This window comes from Seriola lalandi, unplaced genomic scaffold (assembly GCF_002814215.2).
Source record: "Seriola lalandi dorsalis isolate HSWRI2012SDOR001 ecotype SW California unplaced genomic scaffold, Sedor1 jcf7180002054925, whole genome shotgun sequence".
Lineage (NCBI taxonomy): Eukaryota > Metazoa > Chordata > Actinopteri > Carangiformes > Carangidae > Seriola > Seriola lalandi.
In genome coordinates, this window is record NW_019525477.1 from 1040290 (window position 1) to 1060310 (window position 20021).

The following is a 20021-nucleotide window of genomic DNA, read 5'->3' on the forward strand; positions in this document are numbered from 1 at the left end:
TTTAGCAAACCAAAAATCTTTATCATCCCCCACCTTTGTTTATTCATTTCGCAGTGAAATGTAAATTGCATAATTCCTCCGCCGATATTATAAACTCTAAAGTAAGATCAAAACTTTTGACCAGTGATCAGATAATGTTTTGTATTGCAAGCAGCTCTTGGATGTTAATGATTATCCTCATGCTAGCCTTATATCTTATCTCAGCTCTTTCATTTACCATTCAGTCTTCAGGACAGCAACAGCTTAGAGGCAATGTCCACTTGCCAGCACAGCTGGCCTGAATTATTTCCTCTCAATATGGACATTTTCTCCTGATACTCTCCAGTTTATACACAAAGAATGGCTGTTTCACAGGTTTGCAGATTCCTGCGGATTACAGGCATAATGTTTATGATTTTTCCTCACATAAATCTGGGATTGCTGTCTGACTACAAGATCTGTGGAGACTCTGCATGTGAAAGTAAGTCCTAAAGCCACTAGTATAATTCTAGTTTATAGTTAATAATATGATATATTTTGGTGTTTTCAAATTTCTAAGCTTTCTTGATGATGATGATGATGATGATGATGTGTTTTTTTTCCCGTTAATCCATCAATCTATTTTTTATTTCAATCACCTCTCTGTGTTTGTGTCTCTTTGCCATTTTTTGTCTCTGTGTGTTTGTGTGTGTGTGTGTTTGTGTGAAGGCCCGATGAGCAGGGTGCAGGCCATCAGCGACCACCATGGCAAGGACTGCCGTTTCCTGAGCTTCAGACGAGGAGACACCATCTCTGTTTACCACAAACTGACTGGAAAGAGGGACGACCTCTGGGCAGGATCTGTATGTCTGCTCTCTACATCTGTTTGCCAGTCTGTCTCCCTCTATCTATGATTAAAATAAAACAATAACCCACACAACACACGCAGTAATTTCTGAACATTGTTGATTTAACTAATGCACTGAAATCACCCAATACTGCTTTGAGAGGTTTTTAGTTCAAGCTAAGACTGAATCAGTGTGATTGTACTGTATTTCCTGTAAGATGGAAGCTTTTACTTTGGAGAGTGTTAGCTAAATGTACATGTAAATGTTTATTTTCCTTTTTGATTTCAGATTGACAAACAGTTTGGCTATTTCCCAAAGGATGCTGTGGAAGAGGATCAGGTTTATACAACCACGGAGAAAAAAGTGGAAACACAGGTAAATCGACTTTGAATCCACTTCTTCTTCAGCTACAGCCTGAGAACAAATCATGCTTTCTCATAATACGTATACTAGGTGATAGTAAATAAGCAGAAAGGGACATTTTCACTTATTCTCTATGCCTTTATTCTTTGCCTTTCTTACAACTCATTAAGAAACTGGTATACTATAATACGATGACAGTTATTTAACCTTGAGTTAGTGCTTGTTGTCATAGTACTTGCTGATTTTATTTTCTCTCTTCATTCAGAAATCTGATTTCTTCTGTATGAATGAGTTTGGCTATCCTACTGACTCCAGTGAGCTGGACAGTGATGATGGAAATGATGATCAGAAACTCCAAACCCAGGAGTCAGAATTGACCCAAACCAACCCACACACCGATGATACGAATGCTGAAAGTCCTTCAAAGACCGTAGTTCCCTCTGCAGAATTTCCAGTTTCAGCACAGCAATCTGACGGCACAACAACAGAAGGGGGTGAAAAGAGAAATGATGGTGATGCTACTGCCGGGATTCACGAGGAAGCGCACGAGAATCCTACGGCTCCGAACGAACAAGGTGGGTCTCCCTCCGCTTCCTGGCTTGGTTCTTCAGTGACAGGATGGTTACATCTGGGAAAGGAAGAAGATTCTGGCAATTCGGCTGAAGAGGAGAAAGAAATAGAGAGAAAAGAAACACAAACTAAACCCTCTTTAACTTCATCCGTGACAGAATGGTTACATCTGGGAAAAGAGGAAGAGTCTGACAATTCGGCTGAAGAGGAGAAAGAAGGAGAGAGAAAAGAAACACAATCCAACCCTTCTTTAACTTCGTCTGTGACAGGATGGCTGGGGTTTGGAGGAGAAGGAAAACCTGATGATGCAGTAAAAAACAGAGAAGACGATGAAGAAGCTGCTGATTCTTTCACTTCAACCATGACCGGGTGGCTTGGCTTTGGAGGAGAGACAAAAACAGATTCTGCAAAAAATGAGCAAGATGGAGAAAGAGAACTGGAGAAAGAAACTGAGCCACAAGTAAAATTCAGAGGCAGAAAGATGTCTCTGGACCTAGAAGGCAGCCAATTACATGAAGAAGAGAAGGAAGAGATGGGGACATTGGAGTGGCTAGGAAACGCACTGTCAGGTGGTAGGAAGGACGATGTCTTACCTGCTGATGCCGCATCCATGGTTGATGAAAAAGAAACTCCTCAGCTGAAATTAGAGGAAAAGTCCCAGGATGTAGGTGGAATGATGGACGAGGAAAGATCTGCAGAAATGGAGGGTGAAGAACATCAGATGCTCAAATCAATAGGAGATGAAGGTGAGGATAATAACAGAGAGCCAGGAGAGGTGGAAATTAAAACTGCAAGTGACAGTGATCAAGGTTTTTTGACACAATCTGACATCAATCGAGGGCCTGAGTTCAGTTCTGTGGATTCAAAGTCAGACTTGACCGGAGAATCTGTAGGTAAGGCTGAAGATCAGCTGCAAAGCAAGACAACAGAAAGTGGGGATAAGGAAGAGGCTGAAATCATATCAGATGAAACTGGTGCTGCTAGTGGTGCTGGTCATGAAGGTGAGGGGAGCGATGCAGACACAGATGTACCTCACAGAGAAATTTCCACGCCTCAAACTGATGAATCAGCAGAACAAAGTCAGGGCAGTGGCAGCGTAGAGGAAGGCAGTGGAAACAGTTTGCCTGTCTTATCGTCAGGCACAGCTGAGGAGAGAAATGAACCAGTCCACAGTGACGAGGAAAGTTTAACTGCTCACAGTGTAAAGACCGATGCTGACAACTCGGATACCCCTGCTATGACCGATAATAACACAGAGACAGAGACACGTCATGGTGAGTTAGGAGGGGAGGGAGAGTCTCAGCCTGTTGAGGGTGCTGTCACGAGTGAAACGAGTCCTGAGAATCAGCATGAAAAAGGCCCAGAGGGGGACAAAGGGACACTCTCCTCCAGCGGGAGCACAACACAGATGGTAAACAACGGAGATCAGGAGTCTGTGTCTCCACAGAGAGTCACAGACGGTGAAGATGATGCAGAAAAGAAACAAGAAACGGAGGGAAACGCAGAAAACAGCCAACAAGCTCAAACTGAAAGGGAGTTCATGACTGAAAATGGCCTCAAGGCAGCGACTGAGTCAGAGAAAGAAGGTGAGACTGGACAGGTTGAGGAGTCAAAGGATGAGGAAAAGCAGGAGAAGACAGAGGTAAAGCAAAATGAAAAACAGGATGGAGTAAAGGTGGAGGAAGAGATGAATGAAGAGGAGAAACAGCAGAAAATGGGGGAGGAAAAACAGGATGAGGCAGAGGTGTTAGAGGAAAAGGAGAAGAAGCAGATAGAGAAGGAGATACAAGAAGAAGGGAAGCAGGAAGAGGTGGAGGAGTTAAAGGGAGAGAAGAGACAGGAAGAGTTAAAGGAGGTGGAGGTGGATGGGTTAAATAAAGAAGAGAAGAAGCAGGAGGAGGTGGAGGAAATAAAGGAAGAACAGAAGAAGCAGGAGAAGGTGGAGGAGACAAAAGTGGAGAAGAAGCAGGCGGAGGTGGTGGGGGTGAAGGAAGATGAGAAGAAGCAGGAGGAGGTGGTGGGGTTAAAGGAAGAGAAGAACAAGCAGGAGGAGCTGGTGGGTGTGAAGGAAGAGGAGAAGAATCAGGAGGAGGTGGTGGGGTTAAAGGAAGAGAAGAAGAAGCAGGAGGAGGTGGTGGGGTTAAAGGAGGAGAAGAAGAAGCAGGAGGAGGTGGTGGAGATAAAAGAAGAGAAGAAGCAGGAGGAGGTGGCAATGTTAACGGAAGAGAAGAACAAGCAGGAGGAGCTGGTGGGTGTGAAGGAAGAGGAGAAGAAGCAGGAGGAGGTGGTGGAGTTAAAGGAAGAGAAGAAGAAGCAGGAGGAGGTGGTGGGGTTAAAGGAAGAGAAGAAGAAGCAGGAGGAGGTGGTGGGATTAAAGGAAGAGAAGAAGAAGCAGGAGGAGGTGGTGGAGATAAAAGAAGAGAAGAAGCAGGAGGAGGTGGCGATGTTAAAGGAAGAGAAGAAGCAGGAGCAGGTGGAGGAGATAAAAGAAGAGAAGAAGCAGGAGGAGGTGGTGGAGATAAAAGAAGAGAAGAAGCAGGAGGAGGTGGTGGGGTTAAAGGAAGAGAAGAAGAAGCAGGAGGAGGTGGTGGGGTTAAAGGAAGAGAAGAAGCAGGAGGAGGTGTTGGGGTTAAAGGAAGAGAAGAAGAAGCAGGAGGAGGTGGTGGGGTTAAAGGAAGAGAAGAAGCAGGAGGAGGTGGTGGGGTTAAAGGAAGAGAAGAAGAAGCAGGAGGAGGCGGTGGGGTTAAAGGAAGAGAAGAAGCAGGAGGAGGTGGTGGAGATAAAAGAAGAGAAGAAGCAGGAGGAGGTGGCGATGTTAAAGGAACAGAAGAAGCAGGAGGAGGTGGTGGGGTTAAAGGAAGAGAAGAAGAAGCAGGAGGAGGTGGTGGGGTTAAAGGAAGAGAAGAAGCAGGAGGAGGTGGTGGGGTTAAAGGAAGAGAAGAAGAAGCAGGAGGAGGTGGTGGGGTTAAAGGAAGAGAAGAAGCAGGAGGAGGTGGTGGGGTTAAAGGAAGAGAAGAAGAAGCAGGAGGAGGTGGTGGGGTTAAAGGAAGAGAAGAAGCAGGAGAAGGTGGAGGAGATAAAAGAAGAGAAGAAGCAGGAGAAGGTGGAGGAGATAAAAGAAGAGAAGAAGCAGGAGAAGGTGGAGGAGATAAAGGAAGTAAAGGAAAAAGAGAAGAAGGAAGGTGAAGAGAAACAGATGCAGTCATCTCATGTGGAGGAGCAGATGGAAAACAACAACGTGAGCAGCAGGCCAGAGTCAGAAAGCAGTGAGAAAGAGACTGAGAAGACACACAAGGAGGAAGAGGAGAGAGAGAAGGAAAAAGAGGAGAAGGTAGAAGAGGTCGAGGAAGAGAAAAGGCAGGTTGAGGAAATGCAGCAGGTGAAGGATGGTGACAGGAGGGACAAAGAGGAAGAGGAAAGCCTGAAGTGTTTAAATGAGCTTTGTCCTCCAGCCACTGACGGTGAATCTGTCAGAGACGAAGGGACACTCCAACCAGGAAATCAGAATGGTGAAATACCACCAGACAGGACAGGAGAGGTTCAGACAACACCTCCTGAGAGAACTGAGGGAGAAAGAGTACGACAGGAGGAAGACAGTTTGGAAGCTGACCAGATAGAAGACATTGATCTGACATATTCAGCAGAGAATGGTCCCCATGGTCTGCATAATGAAAGTTCACTTGGTCAGACAGCCGAGAAGAGGGAAGATGGTGAGGTGTATCCAAGCGAGGCACAAAACGCTGACCTCTCTGACGACAAAGTGCTCTATCAGAGGAATAACATGAAACCCGGAGACACTGAAACTAGCAGCAATGGGATTTCCACTGAGAAGAAACCAGACCAAATACACTCTGATCATAAGACAGACACAGAGGAGGTCATTAATGTAAGAAGGAATGAGAACACTGATTCACAGATTAATGATAATACAATTGGCATCGAATCCAGGGCAGAGGAAGGATGGGAGTCTGTTGAAAGCCAGGCTGTTATACCTGACCAAACGGTGCCACACCCCACCGGTGCTTCACTTCCGTCTGACGATCACAATGAAAGAACAGCAGAGACTGGAAATGGAGGAGCTTTTGGTCTTTTCAAAAACGCCTTTAGCTTTTTCAGTGAAACACCTGCCACTGAAACAAAGGATTCCACTGATTCTGCCCTAAATGTGGATACTGAAACAGGTGAGACATTTCAGCCATCGGCCTCTCCGACCCCTGAACAAGAGCTGGACTCTGATTCAAGTCAGATTTATAAATCAGATTTGCACACAGACTCTCCTGTCGCCATGCCCACAGAGCAGCCACAACAATCTCCTTCCTCTGCTGAAATCCAGACATCAACTCCATCCCATGCTCATCCCCACACTCCATCTCCAAAAACAGAACCCCCACTCCAAACAAAAACCCTCTACAAGTACTACAAAAACCTGCCCGCCTATTTCAGTGCGGATGAGACGACTGTTTTGATGGAGCTCTTTGGGCAAAACAAACTGCAGTTTTTGGATTTCATGTTGGAAAGCTCAGAAACTGTGACTGAAGATCCTGATAATGATGAATCTATACTGTCGGATATAGAAAGACTTATGCACTATCACAGGGAGACGCTGGTACCTCCCAATGCGAAGCTCGTGGATGCACCACAGGAGGACAAGGAAAAGACTAGAACGCTCATTGCTCTTCAGAAACTAGAGACGCTGATAACAAGAGTGAGAGAGACATTCAACACAGGAAAATCTGACACTAGTAAAGAAAACCATCAAGGTATTTTGTCTGTGTTGCTTCAATGATCATGGCTGATTATTAGTGATATTTAAAGTTGATTAAATCTTTTGGTTTTAGTATGGTTTTGACTTGCATTTGTCTCAGTCAGAATGCATGTGTTCCCAAATACAGCTGAGGCCAGCTGTGTCGGTGCATCCTGTTCAACTAACAGTAAAGATAGAGAAATGACCACTGAGGATGACTCAAGTAAAACAGAAGATCCTTCTGTAGCCCTGGATAGTGACATCCAAAGAGATGAAGGGATGGACGTGGAGAACGATGGACAAAAGCGTGGAAAAGAGAGAGAAACTGATGTTAAAAGAAAAGAGAAGGGAGAAGGAAATAAAGAGTACCGTCCTCACAATGAGCCAGGATCACTACAGCCACCTGAAGGTGAGATGACTCAAGTATCCCTTAATCAAGACAGATTAAAATATAATTAAATGATCTTAAGCAATTACATACAATAAGGAGCGCTACTTGACCTGCTGCATCCTCATCCTTCAAAACATAACCTGGAACATGTGGCATGGCTGGAACATTTATTTATAATACTTTAAAAAAGAAAGCTTAAATTCTGAACTTTGTTATGTCTATGTCATGCTCTTTCCAGGGGTAATGAAGCCCATTCTGGACTTTGTTCATCAGATCGCTGAAGACTCAGTCGCTCAAGTCACTGCAGTGAGGGAGCTCCTATGGATTACTGTACAGGTAGGAGTTACCAGCAGATATCAATCCATGGAAATGTGAGATAAATCATCACCAAATCTTAGGCATATGTATCATTTTTTTGTCATAAACCAATGACAGCAAGCTATGAAATACAGTATTAGTGAGTAAGCCTCCTTCAGTGAAATATTAGAATAGCAGAGCAGATATACTGTATACAACAACTGTATTTCCTCTTGCACTTTTGCTGTCCACCAACATTACACACAATGCACAGAGACATGCATTGTGTATTTCAGAGTTATGTTTCAGAAAAGCCCTAAACAGTGCCTGAAATCCTAATACAACTCCTCACAAGGAATATTAAGAGTATTTTTAGAACAATGCACTTGCAATGCAATTCATTTCTCTCTGGTGATAGGCGGTAAAGGTTTAATGCACAATAGTTTGGAATATGTTCATATCCTTTTGTATGAGCAGCTTTGGTTCAGTCTTGATTCAGAACAACTTGCTAACCTTTGCTGTACAAAGGAACATCTGTTCTTGAGGTGTGTTCAAACTGTGAGGTCTGGTTCTTTAAGATACTGAACTTGTGACATGTTCATCTGACTCTCCCTCTGGCATTCAGCTTTGCCTACGTCTCAGCTGTCAGGCTGGCTTGGCTCCGTCAATATCACTCACATTCCTTAGTGCTGCTCTAAAGGCAAATTGTTTAAAATATCTTAGAAGGCTAGTGATTTTCTTGTCTCAAATGGACGAAAATGAAGCCAGTTCGGTGAGTACAACCTTAGGGAGCACTGGGTTAAAGTAATAAGTCCAGTTCTCACCTGTATCCTACTTGTTATTAGCTTGTGGTCGTCATTCAAAGCAGGTGACACATGGCCATACGCTTTTCAAATACGAAGGCTTTCATGTAAAGGCATACTTATGTGTTCAGTGTGAAATAATCACATTATTTACTCGGGAAGTCATTAAAACAATATTGAGAATACAATAGTTATATTTGTAACACCTGTTTCTTGTGGTGTCACTTTGAATGCACTCCGACCTGCCAGTGTGGCATTTTACAATTGGTGACGTTGCGATTGAACCATTTGCACCAACGGGGTTGTAGTACCATATACCTGAAATTATACAAGCACATAATAATATTTGTATGTCTCATTATTCTTTATATATAAATCATAATCATTTTATTATTGTTTCCTTGAGCAATTACAATCCATTAGAGTCGTTAAGAGGAGTTTTCAGAGAAATTCAATAGTCCCCCCCCCATGACGTCAGCAGGACGTGGTCTACTCTTGAGCGTCGGTTGTTGTGAATAGGATGTGAAGTCGCCGCTAGCCCGGTTCAAAGCTCTAGTTCCTAATGTCGGTAAAATTAAAATTATAACAAAACCGTCAGCCAAATGAAATAATTCCGACATGGCGGTACATCCGGCAAGTGACCAGTTTGCTAGCAAAGCGGTCGACTTCCAGGCTACGGCAGAGGCTTACTACAGTATCGCCGTGGAGAAAGTGAAGGATGTACGTTATGTGGCAGGTTTCGTTAGCATTTCCCAACTAGCATTCACAGCTGAAACAACGTAACGGGCTGTCATGTAATCGAAAACAACCCAGTAGCTAGTCTTGTAGTTTTGTACGCCTCATTTTTGACTACATGTGTTTCCTATCAATGACGCCAACCAGCTGTCAGGTCCATTTTGATATTTTATATTGTTTTTTCAAATGTGTTTGTGATTGTTCACAGAGTTAGCTGGTGATAACTAGCTAACGTTAGTTCCTCTTATCAGGTGATGTGCGTTTTTTTGCTAAAAGAGCCAAGTGTTTGTTGATTTTCCCTGTAGCACATAAATACACTATACTTTCTCTACTACAAATTCGTTCCTATAACAGCTGTGTAGTAAACTGTCAAAGCTGTAAGTGTGTTAACAGACATTTGTTCCTTCTATATCTACTAGAAGGTGAACTGAGAAAATTTTATTTTGGTACCAGAGAAAGAGACTTTAATTAGAGTAGTGCTTTTTTCAGATATACTGAATTGAAATGGTTTGCAGGGCAGTCATGTAGTGATAAAACACTGATCCTAAATCCCAAACTAAGTATACCACTGTCTACAGTCTACCAAGTTGAAAACGAGTGAACCAAGTGAATCACATTTTGTTCCCATGTTAAAGAGAATTAAATGCCATCAATTTTTCAAAATGTTGTTTGAAACCAGCTCCTTTAATAAACCACTTGCTCCTCTCCTTTCAGGTTGTATCCTCGCTGCCTGATGACATCAGACCTGGGCCAGACCTGTACGGGGTGCCATGGGAGCCAGTCATCATCTCCAGTTTGGTGGGGTTGGTGACAATGCTGTTGTTCACCTGTAGATGTTATAGCTCTGTGAGTACAAAGCTATTTATAGACACATCAACATCACAAAGATTTCATATGTTTACAGTTAAGTGGTAGTGGTACTGTTGGTTCAAACGCAAAAAAGGCTACACTTGTTCCTCCATATATTAACCCATCTGTCACCTTAATGACCTCTTGTTCATAATTTTTTTCTCCTTATTTCTTAACAGGTCAAAAGCAGAATGTATAGAAGTAAGCTTTTGTTACTTATTACTTTATATATCATTCTTATGACACTACAAAAATAAAACTAATACATCACCTATGACTGCCAGTTTAATCTTTCTTTATTAGTACCTCTTAAATCAATAATAATGTAGAAACAATAATATCAATAAAATAATTTGTATATAACTTATAATGTTTATAAGTTTTGCATTCCCTGTTTTTTCAGGTAAAGAGCGGTGGATGGCTGAACAGGTTGCACAGTTGCTGGATGAGAAGTGTAAAGTCCTTGAGACTCTCAGTAAATGTCAACAAGAGGTAGGTACTGGTGCCAATGCTGACTGACTGCTGCCTAAACACAGGGCCTGTCTCACACACAATACTGGATCTTTTCAACTGAGGCCAGAGAGCCCTGTGTTTTGATTTCTGTTTTTTCAAAATGACAAAAGGAAAATACAGAGTCTAATTTATGTTGATGTGTGTGGTGTTAGGACCAAACAGCTCCCTCATTACAAATCATTAGCACATATTTATGTACATGATTTGAGATCCTGAAGAGATCCACTTTTTGTTGTGGTGATCATGGCTCTTGTCAACATTTAATCTGATATATTTCTTAATTATGTCATATTTGTAGCATGATGACCTGGAGAACTCACTGAGGGACAGTGGGGTCTTGGCCCAAACTCAAAAGACAGAACATCTGGAGGTAAGACAGAGAGATATAAGGATTAAAAGGAGATAAAGAAATGAGGAAAAACTTGGAAACATCATGTAACAATGGGAAATGTATTTCTTTTTCAATCTTTTTTTTTTTTAAACAAAAATTAAGGAGCAAACACTGGGATCAGAGCATGTTAAACCTCTTCTATGGAACTTCAACTTCAGTTAAATTTACATTGTCTGATCTGATCTAACCCTAACCCAGACACCAATTCAACTGACATGTATAATAGATGTACCACACAGTCTTTGTGTCTGGTTTTGTGTACCAATACATACTCGACATGCAATGCCGTAAGCAACCATGATCAGGACAGATACATACAGGAAAGTCGCAGTTTGTTCTGGAAGTTTGTCCAAACTGTTAATAGGTTCAGTTTTCAGCTGTCTGTCTGTCTTCAGCCACTTGTGTGTGTGTGTGTGTGTGTGTGTGTGTGTGACTCCCTATTTTTCTTCCATTAGCTCATAATGCAGAACTAGACTTCTTCAATAGTTTAAAAGTTGATAAAAATTGATTGTTGATAACAAATTGTGACTTTCATCTTTGTAATCCATAGAATATTTTAAACAGACCTCCCAACAAAACTGCAAAATTTATTATAATCAGTATTATTGTTTTTGCATTTTAGTACCATCATGAAACCACATGATGGCACTATAGACAAAAGGTCAATTTCAAAACTTGAACCGCTTCACCACTGGTCTGAAATGGACTCTTGTTCACATTTAAAGCTGTTTCCTGAATGAATTGTTTTCTTGCTCCTCCAGGTCAAAGCCAGACAGTTGGAACATGATAAAAAGGAACTGGAGAGGGACCTTGAACAACTGAAGGATCAGTTGGACAAGCAGAAAGAACACAGGATAGAGCAAGAAAGAAGGGTAGGAGGACACACACCACTACCTACAATACCAAACTGAAAGTTTTGTGAACCATGTTAACTGAGAATCTGGTGCATAGTGTGATAATTAGCGAGTGGATTATTTTTTGTGTATCCCTCCAGATAGCAGCGCTTGAAGAGAGCATGAAAACATTTGAAGAAGAAACCAAAGACATCCAGTCACAGGACGAGCAGGTGCAGTCACCATTACTCCCCTGCTTTCTGTCTTTACCTGTCTTCTTTATCTTTTCCCATCCGCTGCTTCTTCTTTTCCCCTTTTGCTGTGTCTGTCTGTGTTTAATGTGACATTACAGCTGTATGCCTGTCTGTCTTTAGGCACACACTACTCTGAAAGTGTACAGTATGAACAGTGACAGGCTACAAAGGAACCTGGAAACAGCTGGAGAGGAGAATACACTGCTACAGGAGAGCAATGCCCAGGTAGGATCTTGTACACACACACACTCTCTCATACACACACACACACACACACACACACACACACACATGCACACACAATATAACTGTGTATGGTATAGAGTGGGGTTTTGCATGTGCATAATTGAAATGAAAGCTTTAACCATGAACTAGGTTCATATATCTGTGAAATATGTGAAATCTGAAATGTTAGAAGTAATATCTAATCTTGACATATTTTGTATCTTTGTCCCTCCCCTTTCCGTTCCTGTTCCAACTTGTCCGTTGCACCATCATTTCATTTCTCTGCCTGTTGTCTCTCTGTAGTTGCGGCAGCAGGTGGAGGGATGGGCTGAAAGAGTGAGTGAGTTGGAAGCGGAGATGCGGAGGTGTGAGTTTGCCCACAGCGGGATGCAGCAGGATGTGGCCAATAAGGATGAGCGTATAATGGTATGGTTGGTTTTAACATTGATTGTAGTATAAAGTAGTTAGGTACTGCATATTGTCTTTAGATTTTCTGATTAATACTTGGTTTCCAATAGGCCTTTGTTCTGGCAATTGGCACACATCTGGCAATTGACAAACATCAATAGAAATATTAAATTATCAAATAGAAAGTCAGATAGTTTCATGGTTGCATGAACAAAACCTTGAGTTTGCTCCTGTTCCCTCCCCGGCTGATAAACAGTTTATCATATCTCCTAATAATGGAGCATACTACGAGTAAAAAACAGCCAGTCATTTAGCATGTATGTTGTTCAGTTCCACCAACAAGAACGTAGGAGTGGAGTGAGTGCAGCTGGTGAAGACGGCAAGGAAATCTTTTACAAAAAGGACAGGTCAGCTTGTCAGTATGGGAACCCACAGGCAGTTGATGGTGGAGAGTTACTCAGCAGAACAGTATAAAAAAACATCCAAACTTTACAAGGACATGATCCACTCAGTAGTGTACTACTTCTCTCCTGGTCTTTGATAAAAACAGGTCATTAAAAATGATCAATAATTGTCAATATCAAGTGATATGAACATTATTACTGTAATAACATTTTTGGCTATATTGCCCAGCCCTAGTGGTGAAAGGACTTGGTTATATTACTTGACATGATTAGTTTTATGGAAAAGATGGTTGACACCAAATATTTGTGTGTTTCCAGTCCTTGACAGACCGCTTGCTGAGGATGAAAGCTTGGGATTCAGATCTGGAGGAAGAGGAAGGTGAGGAAGGAGCAGAGAAGGAAACGTCCAATGGGGCACCAGGAAAAGAAGAGGAGAATGGAGGGGGGGACATAATGGACAAACAAGGCCATTTCCAGAAAGTCCAGAAACTCATTTATGCTGCTAAGGTATGTGATGAAAATGGAAACAGACTCATTGCATTTGATGTAGTGCTGGTTGATGAGAATTCTTAATATGGGACAATATTTTGAGAAATTGTTACTATGTTTGTTACTAATGTAATGTTTTCATATTCTGTTTGTACTTGTGTATAGCTGAATGCAGACCTCAAATCAGTAGACGAAGACAAGGACAGGGTATTTGCCAAACTGAATGATGAAGTCAAAGCTAAAGAAGACCTGCAAGGTGAGTCAACTTAACACTGATGTCTGTCTTACTAATGTTCTCATTACGTTATCTGACAGAACAAGTCAAACAGAGAGTGGGGGGATAATTAACACTGCCCCCAATAATATGAGTAATATGTTATGTAATTTGTTATATATGAACATCTGGTCTTACAGCTTAAGAAACAGTTATGAGTGTATAGACCAGACATTATCACTGAGGATTGGGTTGTTACACCTGTATGCCACTGTGTGTGTGTGTGTGTGTGTGTGTGTGTGTGTGTGTGTGTGTGTGTGTGTGTGTGTGTGTGTGCATTTGTTTTCCATTTAGTGAGCATCAAGGAGCTGGAGAATGAGAAGTTATCTCTGCAGTCAGATGCTGAGCACTACACGGATCAGGTAGCTGACCTCAACTACGTATTATTGTATCATAATGGTGTCCTACATTAAATTGCATTTGAACTAATACTTTTTATTGTGCTCACATGTGCTCAGGTCCAACGGTTACAACAGAAACTCCAGATTATGACAGAAATGTACCAGGAAAATGAACTCAAGCTGCACAGGTATGGAAAAAGAACCATTTATGGATAGGTTTGAGTGCAGCTATAGAAGTTGAGTCATTTACAAAAACAAATGAGGATGTTGATGAATGTGTGTTTGCAGACTGCTGACAGTGGAGGAGAAGGAGCGTCTGCAGAAAGAAGAGAAGTTAAATAAAGCAGACAAAAACATTGCAATGGCCATGGAAGAACTCAACAACTACAGGTAGCTGCTTCTGCCAACTATTACCAAACACATTAACAGTATGTAATATATCTGAGGCATTTTTGAGCCTGCCCTCCACACACACAGCCTCATATCATTATGTCTCTTCAGACAACGAGCAGGAGAGATGGAGGAGGAGCTGGATAAAACCAAACAGTCTTACCAGACCCAAATATCAGCACATGAGAAGAAGGCACACAATAACTGGGTTAGTAAAACTCCACCATAAACCACTCTACAAACATGGGAGAAACATGCTGAGATCACGTCATCATATCAGTCATGTCAGTTAATATTGGTGTCAAATGTCTGTTTCCACTTTTTCCTGTCCGTCACTGCAACACAGACATAATGTGATGTTGTATCTCAGGACACAAATTTGTCTATGATGTTATGAGTGCTGTATTCAGATAACTTAAACGGTAGATTTAAGCACACTGATATTGACTATCTGTATATATGTACATATGTTATACCATTTTACTGATTTTTGGCTTGATTTTCCAGCTTGCAGCCCGAGCAGCAGACAGAGAACTTTCAGACATCAGGAGAGAGAACGCTCTCCTAAGACAGAAGTAAGCATAACATATAAGCTATTTATGTTCTTTGCTTAATTGCAAAAATATGCTGTATTCTGAGATCCTTTCATCTGTTTTTAATATATATATTCATATATTTTATGCATTGCACAAAAATGTTTGTTATATGTTAACTTTAGGTGTGTTTGTTTACAGGCTGACTGACACACAGTTTAAACTAGATGCCCTTGACAAAGACCCATACGCCTTGGACAGTCTGGCTAGACCACTGCCTTTCAGAGGTGAACATACACACACACACACACACACACACCAATCATCATGCATTATCTTGAGTTTGCACTCACACAAACTCTCCTTTACCTCCAGCTGAAAGGTCACCGTATGGTCCTTCCCCTCTGGGTCGACCAGCATCTGAAACCAGAGCTTTTCTGTCTCCTCCTACATTAATGGATGGACCACCTGCTAGATTGTCTCCTAGAGGTATACACACACGGACAGACACAGACACACAACACACACACACACAGGCACAGAAAACCATACACATAAATATAGAATTACCTACTGCGAAACCAAAAAAGACTGTGATATTGATCCACATAAGCAGCCACTGTAGGCTTAAATATTTTTCATAATTTTTTTCATCTATACACTTTGTTTTTGGCACAGTACATTTGCTAATTCAGTTTCACAACATCCTTACAATAAGCACATGCAGCATGTCGTAGATAACAGGCTGGCTGCAGCATGATAAACTGTAAATGCTGAAACGTCTGTAGTAGCATGGTCTGTATGCTGGCATGCTGTTGGCACTTTGCAGTCCATAGGGAAAAGTCCATGGAATATATGACAGTGATATGTTTTCAATCTTCTCAGTTCATTCTGATTGACATGATGCTCTTATTCTTTCCCCCTTTCTCTCTCACAATGATATTTTGTGACTGGACTCTTGGTTCTGCTTGTTCCCTTCCCTCTTTGTCTCCTCCTGTCCCTCTCTGTCTGTCTCTCTCTTTCTCTCATGCTCATCATCATCTTCTATCATCTCTGCTCTCCTCTCTCTTTCCCTTGTATTCTCTCTTTCCTCTGCTGCTTTCATCCACAGTGGGTCGTGGTCCCATTGAGCCCCCAGGTGGCCAAGGGGAGATGGAGCGGAGTGGAGGTCCTCATTCAGACAGTGGCTCAATCTCTCCTACATGGGAGAGAGATCGCAGGGGACCCATGCCAGGGCCTCCTGGGCCCCCAGGGCCCCTAGGACCTCCAGGTGTGTGTGTATATGTAAGAAAAACAAGACAGAGAGAATCAGAAAGTTGTAGTTGATGCCCACAGAGCTGGACCAGTCCGGAACTGTCTCATGTTGATGATGATTTAGATCATATTTAACAAACAGAAATTAGTATATTTCCTCAGTTTGATCCAAAAATAAGCAGGTAAGTAAGGATCCTTTATACTTCTTTATGATGATTTTTATGAGCATTTTTTTCATCATGTATCATAAAAATTAAGTAAAAGTCTCCAAAGGGCTATTACTTTGTTAATGGCATTTTATTTTTGTTTTATTGTGGTCCCGTGTTGGAGGAAAATGTAGTTCTTTGAAGGTGACCTGAATAAAAAAAAAAGAACTATACTGACAATACAAGCTCTGAGTTGTGACTGCAAAGATAAAAATAAGATACCTCTAACCTGCTGATTCCTGCTCTTGCATATCAAAGTGTGAATCAGCCTTCACACTGCAGCAAGGAACAATTATTTATTTGAGGCTTCACTTTCAGGGAGATATATTTGGATGTGGCACCGCTGGATTTCTGTTGTGTCATTAACTATTCATAGATTAATTGAAACATTATTCTATTTGACATGATGTTTTGGAAGCCAGAAAGCTTGATTTGCTGCAGTCATTGCACAGGTGTAGCTAATATCATTAATTATGGCTTGGTTGCTATGACAGTGAGCCAGCATTCACAGCACAAGGTCCTGGACCTTGGGCAGCTGAACTGGAATTCAGCCATTGTTAAAGTTATTAGTTGCACCTGCATTTGGCTAGATAACAGTCAAAGTTTTATAGTGTGCATGTGAATGCTAAATGCATGTTAACAGTGCATGTGGATTGTGTTTAATGCATTTTGAGTTTTGACATTGGAAACTAAAGATGTCTGTGAAGCTCTGTGATTAAGATGTATCATATAATTTGTCACATGATGCTGACATGGAAAGTTCACCTGAAAACACGTTTTACATCCAACTTCAGACAAGTATACACCCAGTGTCGACAATGTCACTCTTCAGTTATTCATAAACAGACACATTTGTTTTTTGACATATTTTCACTTTTTGGAGGAGCTGTTTAAATAATTGATAAATCCTCACATATCTTGGTGTATTCTTTCTCTCTCTCTTTGTGTCACTCTCTTAGGCTATATGTTTCAAGAACCAGGAGGTCCAATGTACAGGAGACCTCCCCCAGGAGCTATGGGCCTTTTGCCTCCTCCCGGCTCCCTCCCACCTGGCCCTCCTCTTCCCCACCCGAGGGGTTTCCCTCCTGCTGGTCCACCAGGACCTCCCCACCCTACAGACATGGCAGGTAAGTCACTGGAATCTGTACAACGGCTTATTATTGCTTCATTATGTTCCCATCTGTAAAGTTTGGACTGTAGATGAAAATGTATTCACTTGCTCTTCGACACATTGAGTTTGTGAAAATCTACACACCAATCAGATCAGAGTCAAAAGTCCTCCTCAATGTGTTTGTCAATGCAGATGGCTCATACAGAGAAAACAGCCTTGGATCCGGGGAACAGGAACACAGAGAGGTAAGAGACATACGTTTAACAAAGAGAAATCCTATGAGTGTGCATCCAATTCCAAATAATGCTTAATGCAGTTGTCTGTATTGGACATAAATACACCATCTTTTCACAGAGCTCCAGTATTGTGTATGCTGTTCCAATATATGGTGCAGTTGTTTTTCCAGTACAGACAGCAGGACTGTGGCATTATGAAGCATATCTCTGTGCACAGTGTGATAACTTATACTGTACATTTGGTGGATTTTGATGCATCTCGTTGATCCATTCGTTGTGTTACCTGAGCTCTGGAGCCTGTGTAACATTTACCTTTTTGAACCTGTATCACCAGTCTGGTCCGGGTGATCGAAGGACTCCCCCTGAAGCAGATCCGAGGATGGGGGGCCCACCCCTTCCTGGACCCCCCATGGGCCCCATGGATGGTCCCTTTCCTCGTAGAGCTCCCTATGGACCCCCACCTCCTGATTTCTACCCTCCGAGGGGACCGGGGGGCCCTCCCATGATGCCTAGTAAGCAGTCGCAGCCATCTTCACAGCATGTACCATCTTATCTCCAGATTTGATTAGTGTAAACCTAACTCTGTGTTTCCTGCTTTGCCTCCAGTGTGGGCCCCTCGACCTCCAGGAATGATGTTCCCTCCTCGTTTCCCTCCCGGTGGACCTCCTCTTCCTCCAGCTCCTCATCCTCACTATGCTCCCCCCATGCGGCCCCCTCCACCCGACAGCGTCACACCTCCTTCCATGGGTCCTCCTCCTCCTCAGCATTCCCTCTCCTCCCCACCACAGAGCCAGTCACCTGAGGAGCACAGACCCTCACCTGAAGACGCCATTTGATCCTGACCAAGTTTCTACTTGAGCTGTGAGATGATGCATTTCTGGTTAAAATTTAACTCAGTGGTGGATGGAGGGCAGGTTGCAGTTTTCCACTAATTTCTGTAACATCTATTTATTAACCAGGAAATATTTAATGAATAGTGTTAGTAAACAGGAAACATCAGGCTTCATTAGCCTGTTTTGTTGCTATCTGTCTCTCTCCTTCTGTCACATCCTTGTTTCTCTCTTTCTTCTATCTCTTTGTTATTCCCACTCTCTGCCCCATCATCATCCAGCTTCATTCCCTGTCAGGTAGTTCCTGTTGTTGTGGAGTCATGCTAACAGGAGGCAGCCTAATCTGTGCCTGTGTTTGGGGGTATTGCCACGTGAACCAGAAACTTGCTTGCTGCTTGTGAGCTTGACAGTGCCGGAAAGGTTTTTAATGCAGCCTAGGTTGAAATGTGTGCATGTAAAGATGCTGTCTGTGGTGGAGAGTGGAGTATTTTATGTATGGAATAATTTCATCCCAATGGCACAGAAAGAGAAGCTATCAGGGAAGAAATGCATCACCTAAAACAGTTTATTTTGTTATACCAACACTCTTGCCATTGTCACCATAATTAAAAACAAATAGCCATTTAGCATCTGTGTTGTTGTTTACCTGGATTCAGCTGCACTTAAACCAGATCACACCAGGATCTGATTTCAGTGTAGTTTGTTTTCTCTGTGACTGAACTGAGTTGATCTTAAACCCTCCATAATATTCACCAGAGGTCAAATGAAACTTAAAATATAATTAGAGTGCAAAACCTGATTTCCCTGCAGGATGTAGGGGATTCAGAGCAGCAGATAAACTTCTTTTGATGCTTTTGATCATGTTACAATGACTTACATATGACCCATGCTTGAAAAGACTGGCGTATAGAAGACACTTGTGTTTTTGTTGAAGTGAGTTGTGACTGATCCTGAGAGTCACAGATTGGTGAATGAAATGGACTGAGTGGAAGAGAGGCTGCCTTCAGAGCCAGAAAGATAACACCCATGTGAATTTTGTAAAAAGTGATTATTGATAGATGAATAAAGACTGTCAAATTGTCAATGTCTCCATATTTCACTAATGTATTAATGTTCAGTTTATTTTGCATGGAACTGAACATGACAAACAAAACATTGGAATGTTTTGGAATGATCAGTATTTTATATAATATTGCATAGACATGCAATGGAAATGCTTTAATTATGTTAAAACGGTAATTGCAAATCGTTTCAGTATTCTTTCACATATGCAGTGGGGTCCAAAAGTCTGAGTTTTGAACAGAAAATTCAGAAAGTGAATGCAGTATGTAGTTGGTATGGTATGGTATGATTTTGTGTCATTTTCATATTGAGTAATATATCAAATTTTAAAATTTTGGAAATCTTTCAGTTTTTAACATTACAATAAGATGGACTTGAATTCTGTGTCAGTCATCAGTTGCTGTCACAGCTGGTATCATGTCCTATGAGTAACCCAGTTGAACGTGTGGGGGAGGGTGAAGACTTTTTGACATGTCAAAGCAGGAAAAGCGTATGTGTTATTAATATGATGTAAAAGTAAAATTAGTGATGGCTGCATTGTAGTTAAGTGGGCCAGGGTCCATGCTGCTGTACATTCTGGGTCACTGGGATTCTTGAATAGAACAGAACCATTGTTAATGTTATTGCACCTCCGCTTTTATTACTGTAACAATTCAAAATGTCTGCTGTGAAAATGGTCTATTAACCCGTCTGCTTCATGTGTGACCTT

The 20021-nt window shown here is 41.8% G+C and overlaps 1 protein-coding gene across 4 annotated transcripts; it reads left to right on the top strand.

Annotated features, from left to right (window-relative positions):
* Positions 1-62: 62 nt before the first annotated feature.
* On the top strand, positions 63-19334 carry mia2 (MIA SH3 domain ER export factor 2). 4 transcript variants are annotated; one of them, XM_087170009.1, is made up of 28 exons: positions 65-460; positions 688-821; positions 1095-1181; positions 1435-6499; positions 6632-6892; positions 7113-7210; positions 9424-9555; positions 9738-9759; positions 9962-10050; positions 10370-10441; positions 11224-11334; positions 11457-11528; positions 11670-11774; positions 12078-12200; positions 12905-13093; positions 13241-13331; positions 13644-13711; positions 13808-13878; positions 13979-14080; positions 14192-14288; positions 14588-14655; positions 14815-14900; positions 14989-15102; positions 15725-15883; positions 17033-17200; positions 17377-17429; positions 17755-17932; positions 18027-19334. In XM_087170009.1, the coding sequence occupies exons 1-28, from the start codon at positions 340-342 to the stop codon at positions 18254-18256; spliced, it is 8166 nt and encodes a 2721-aa protein (XP_087026135.1). In that variant the 5' UTR covers positions 65-339; the 3' UTR covers positions 18257-19334. The 4 variants fall into 4 exon arrangements, with proteins under 4 accessions (XP_023287325.2, XP_087026135.1, XP_023287326.1 ...); XM_023431558.2 differs by having other exon boundaries at positions 108-460; positions 1435-1744; XM_023431557.2 differs by lacking the exon at positions 15725-15883 and having other exon boundaries at positions 63-460.
* Positions 19335-20021: the final 687 nt, after the last annotated feature.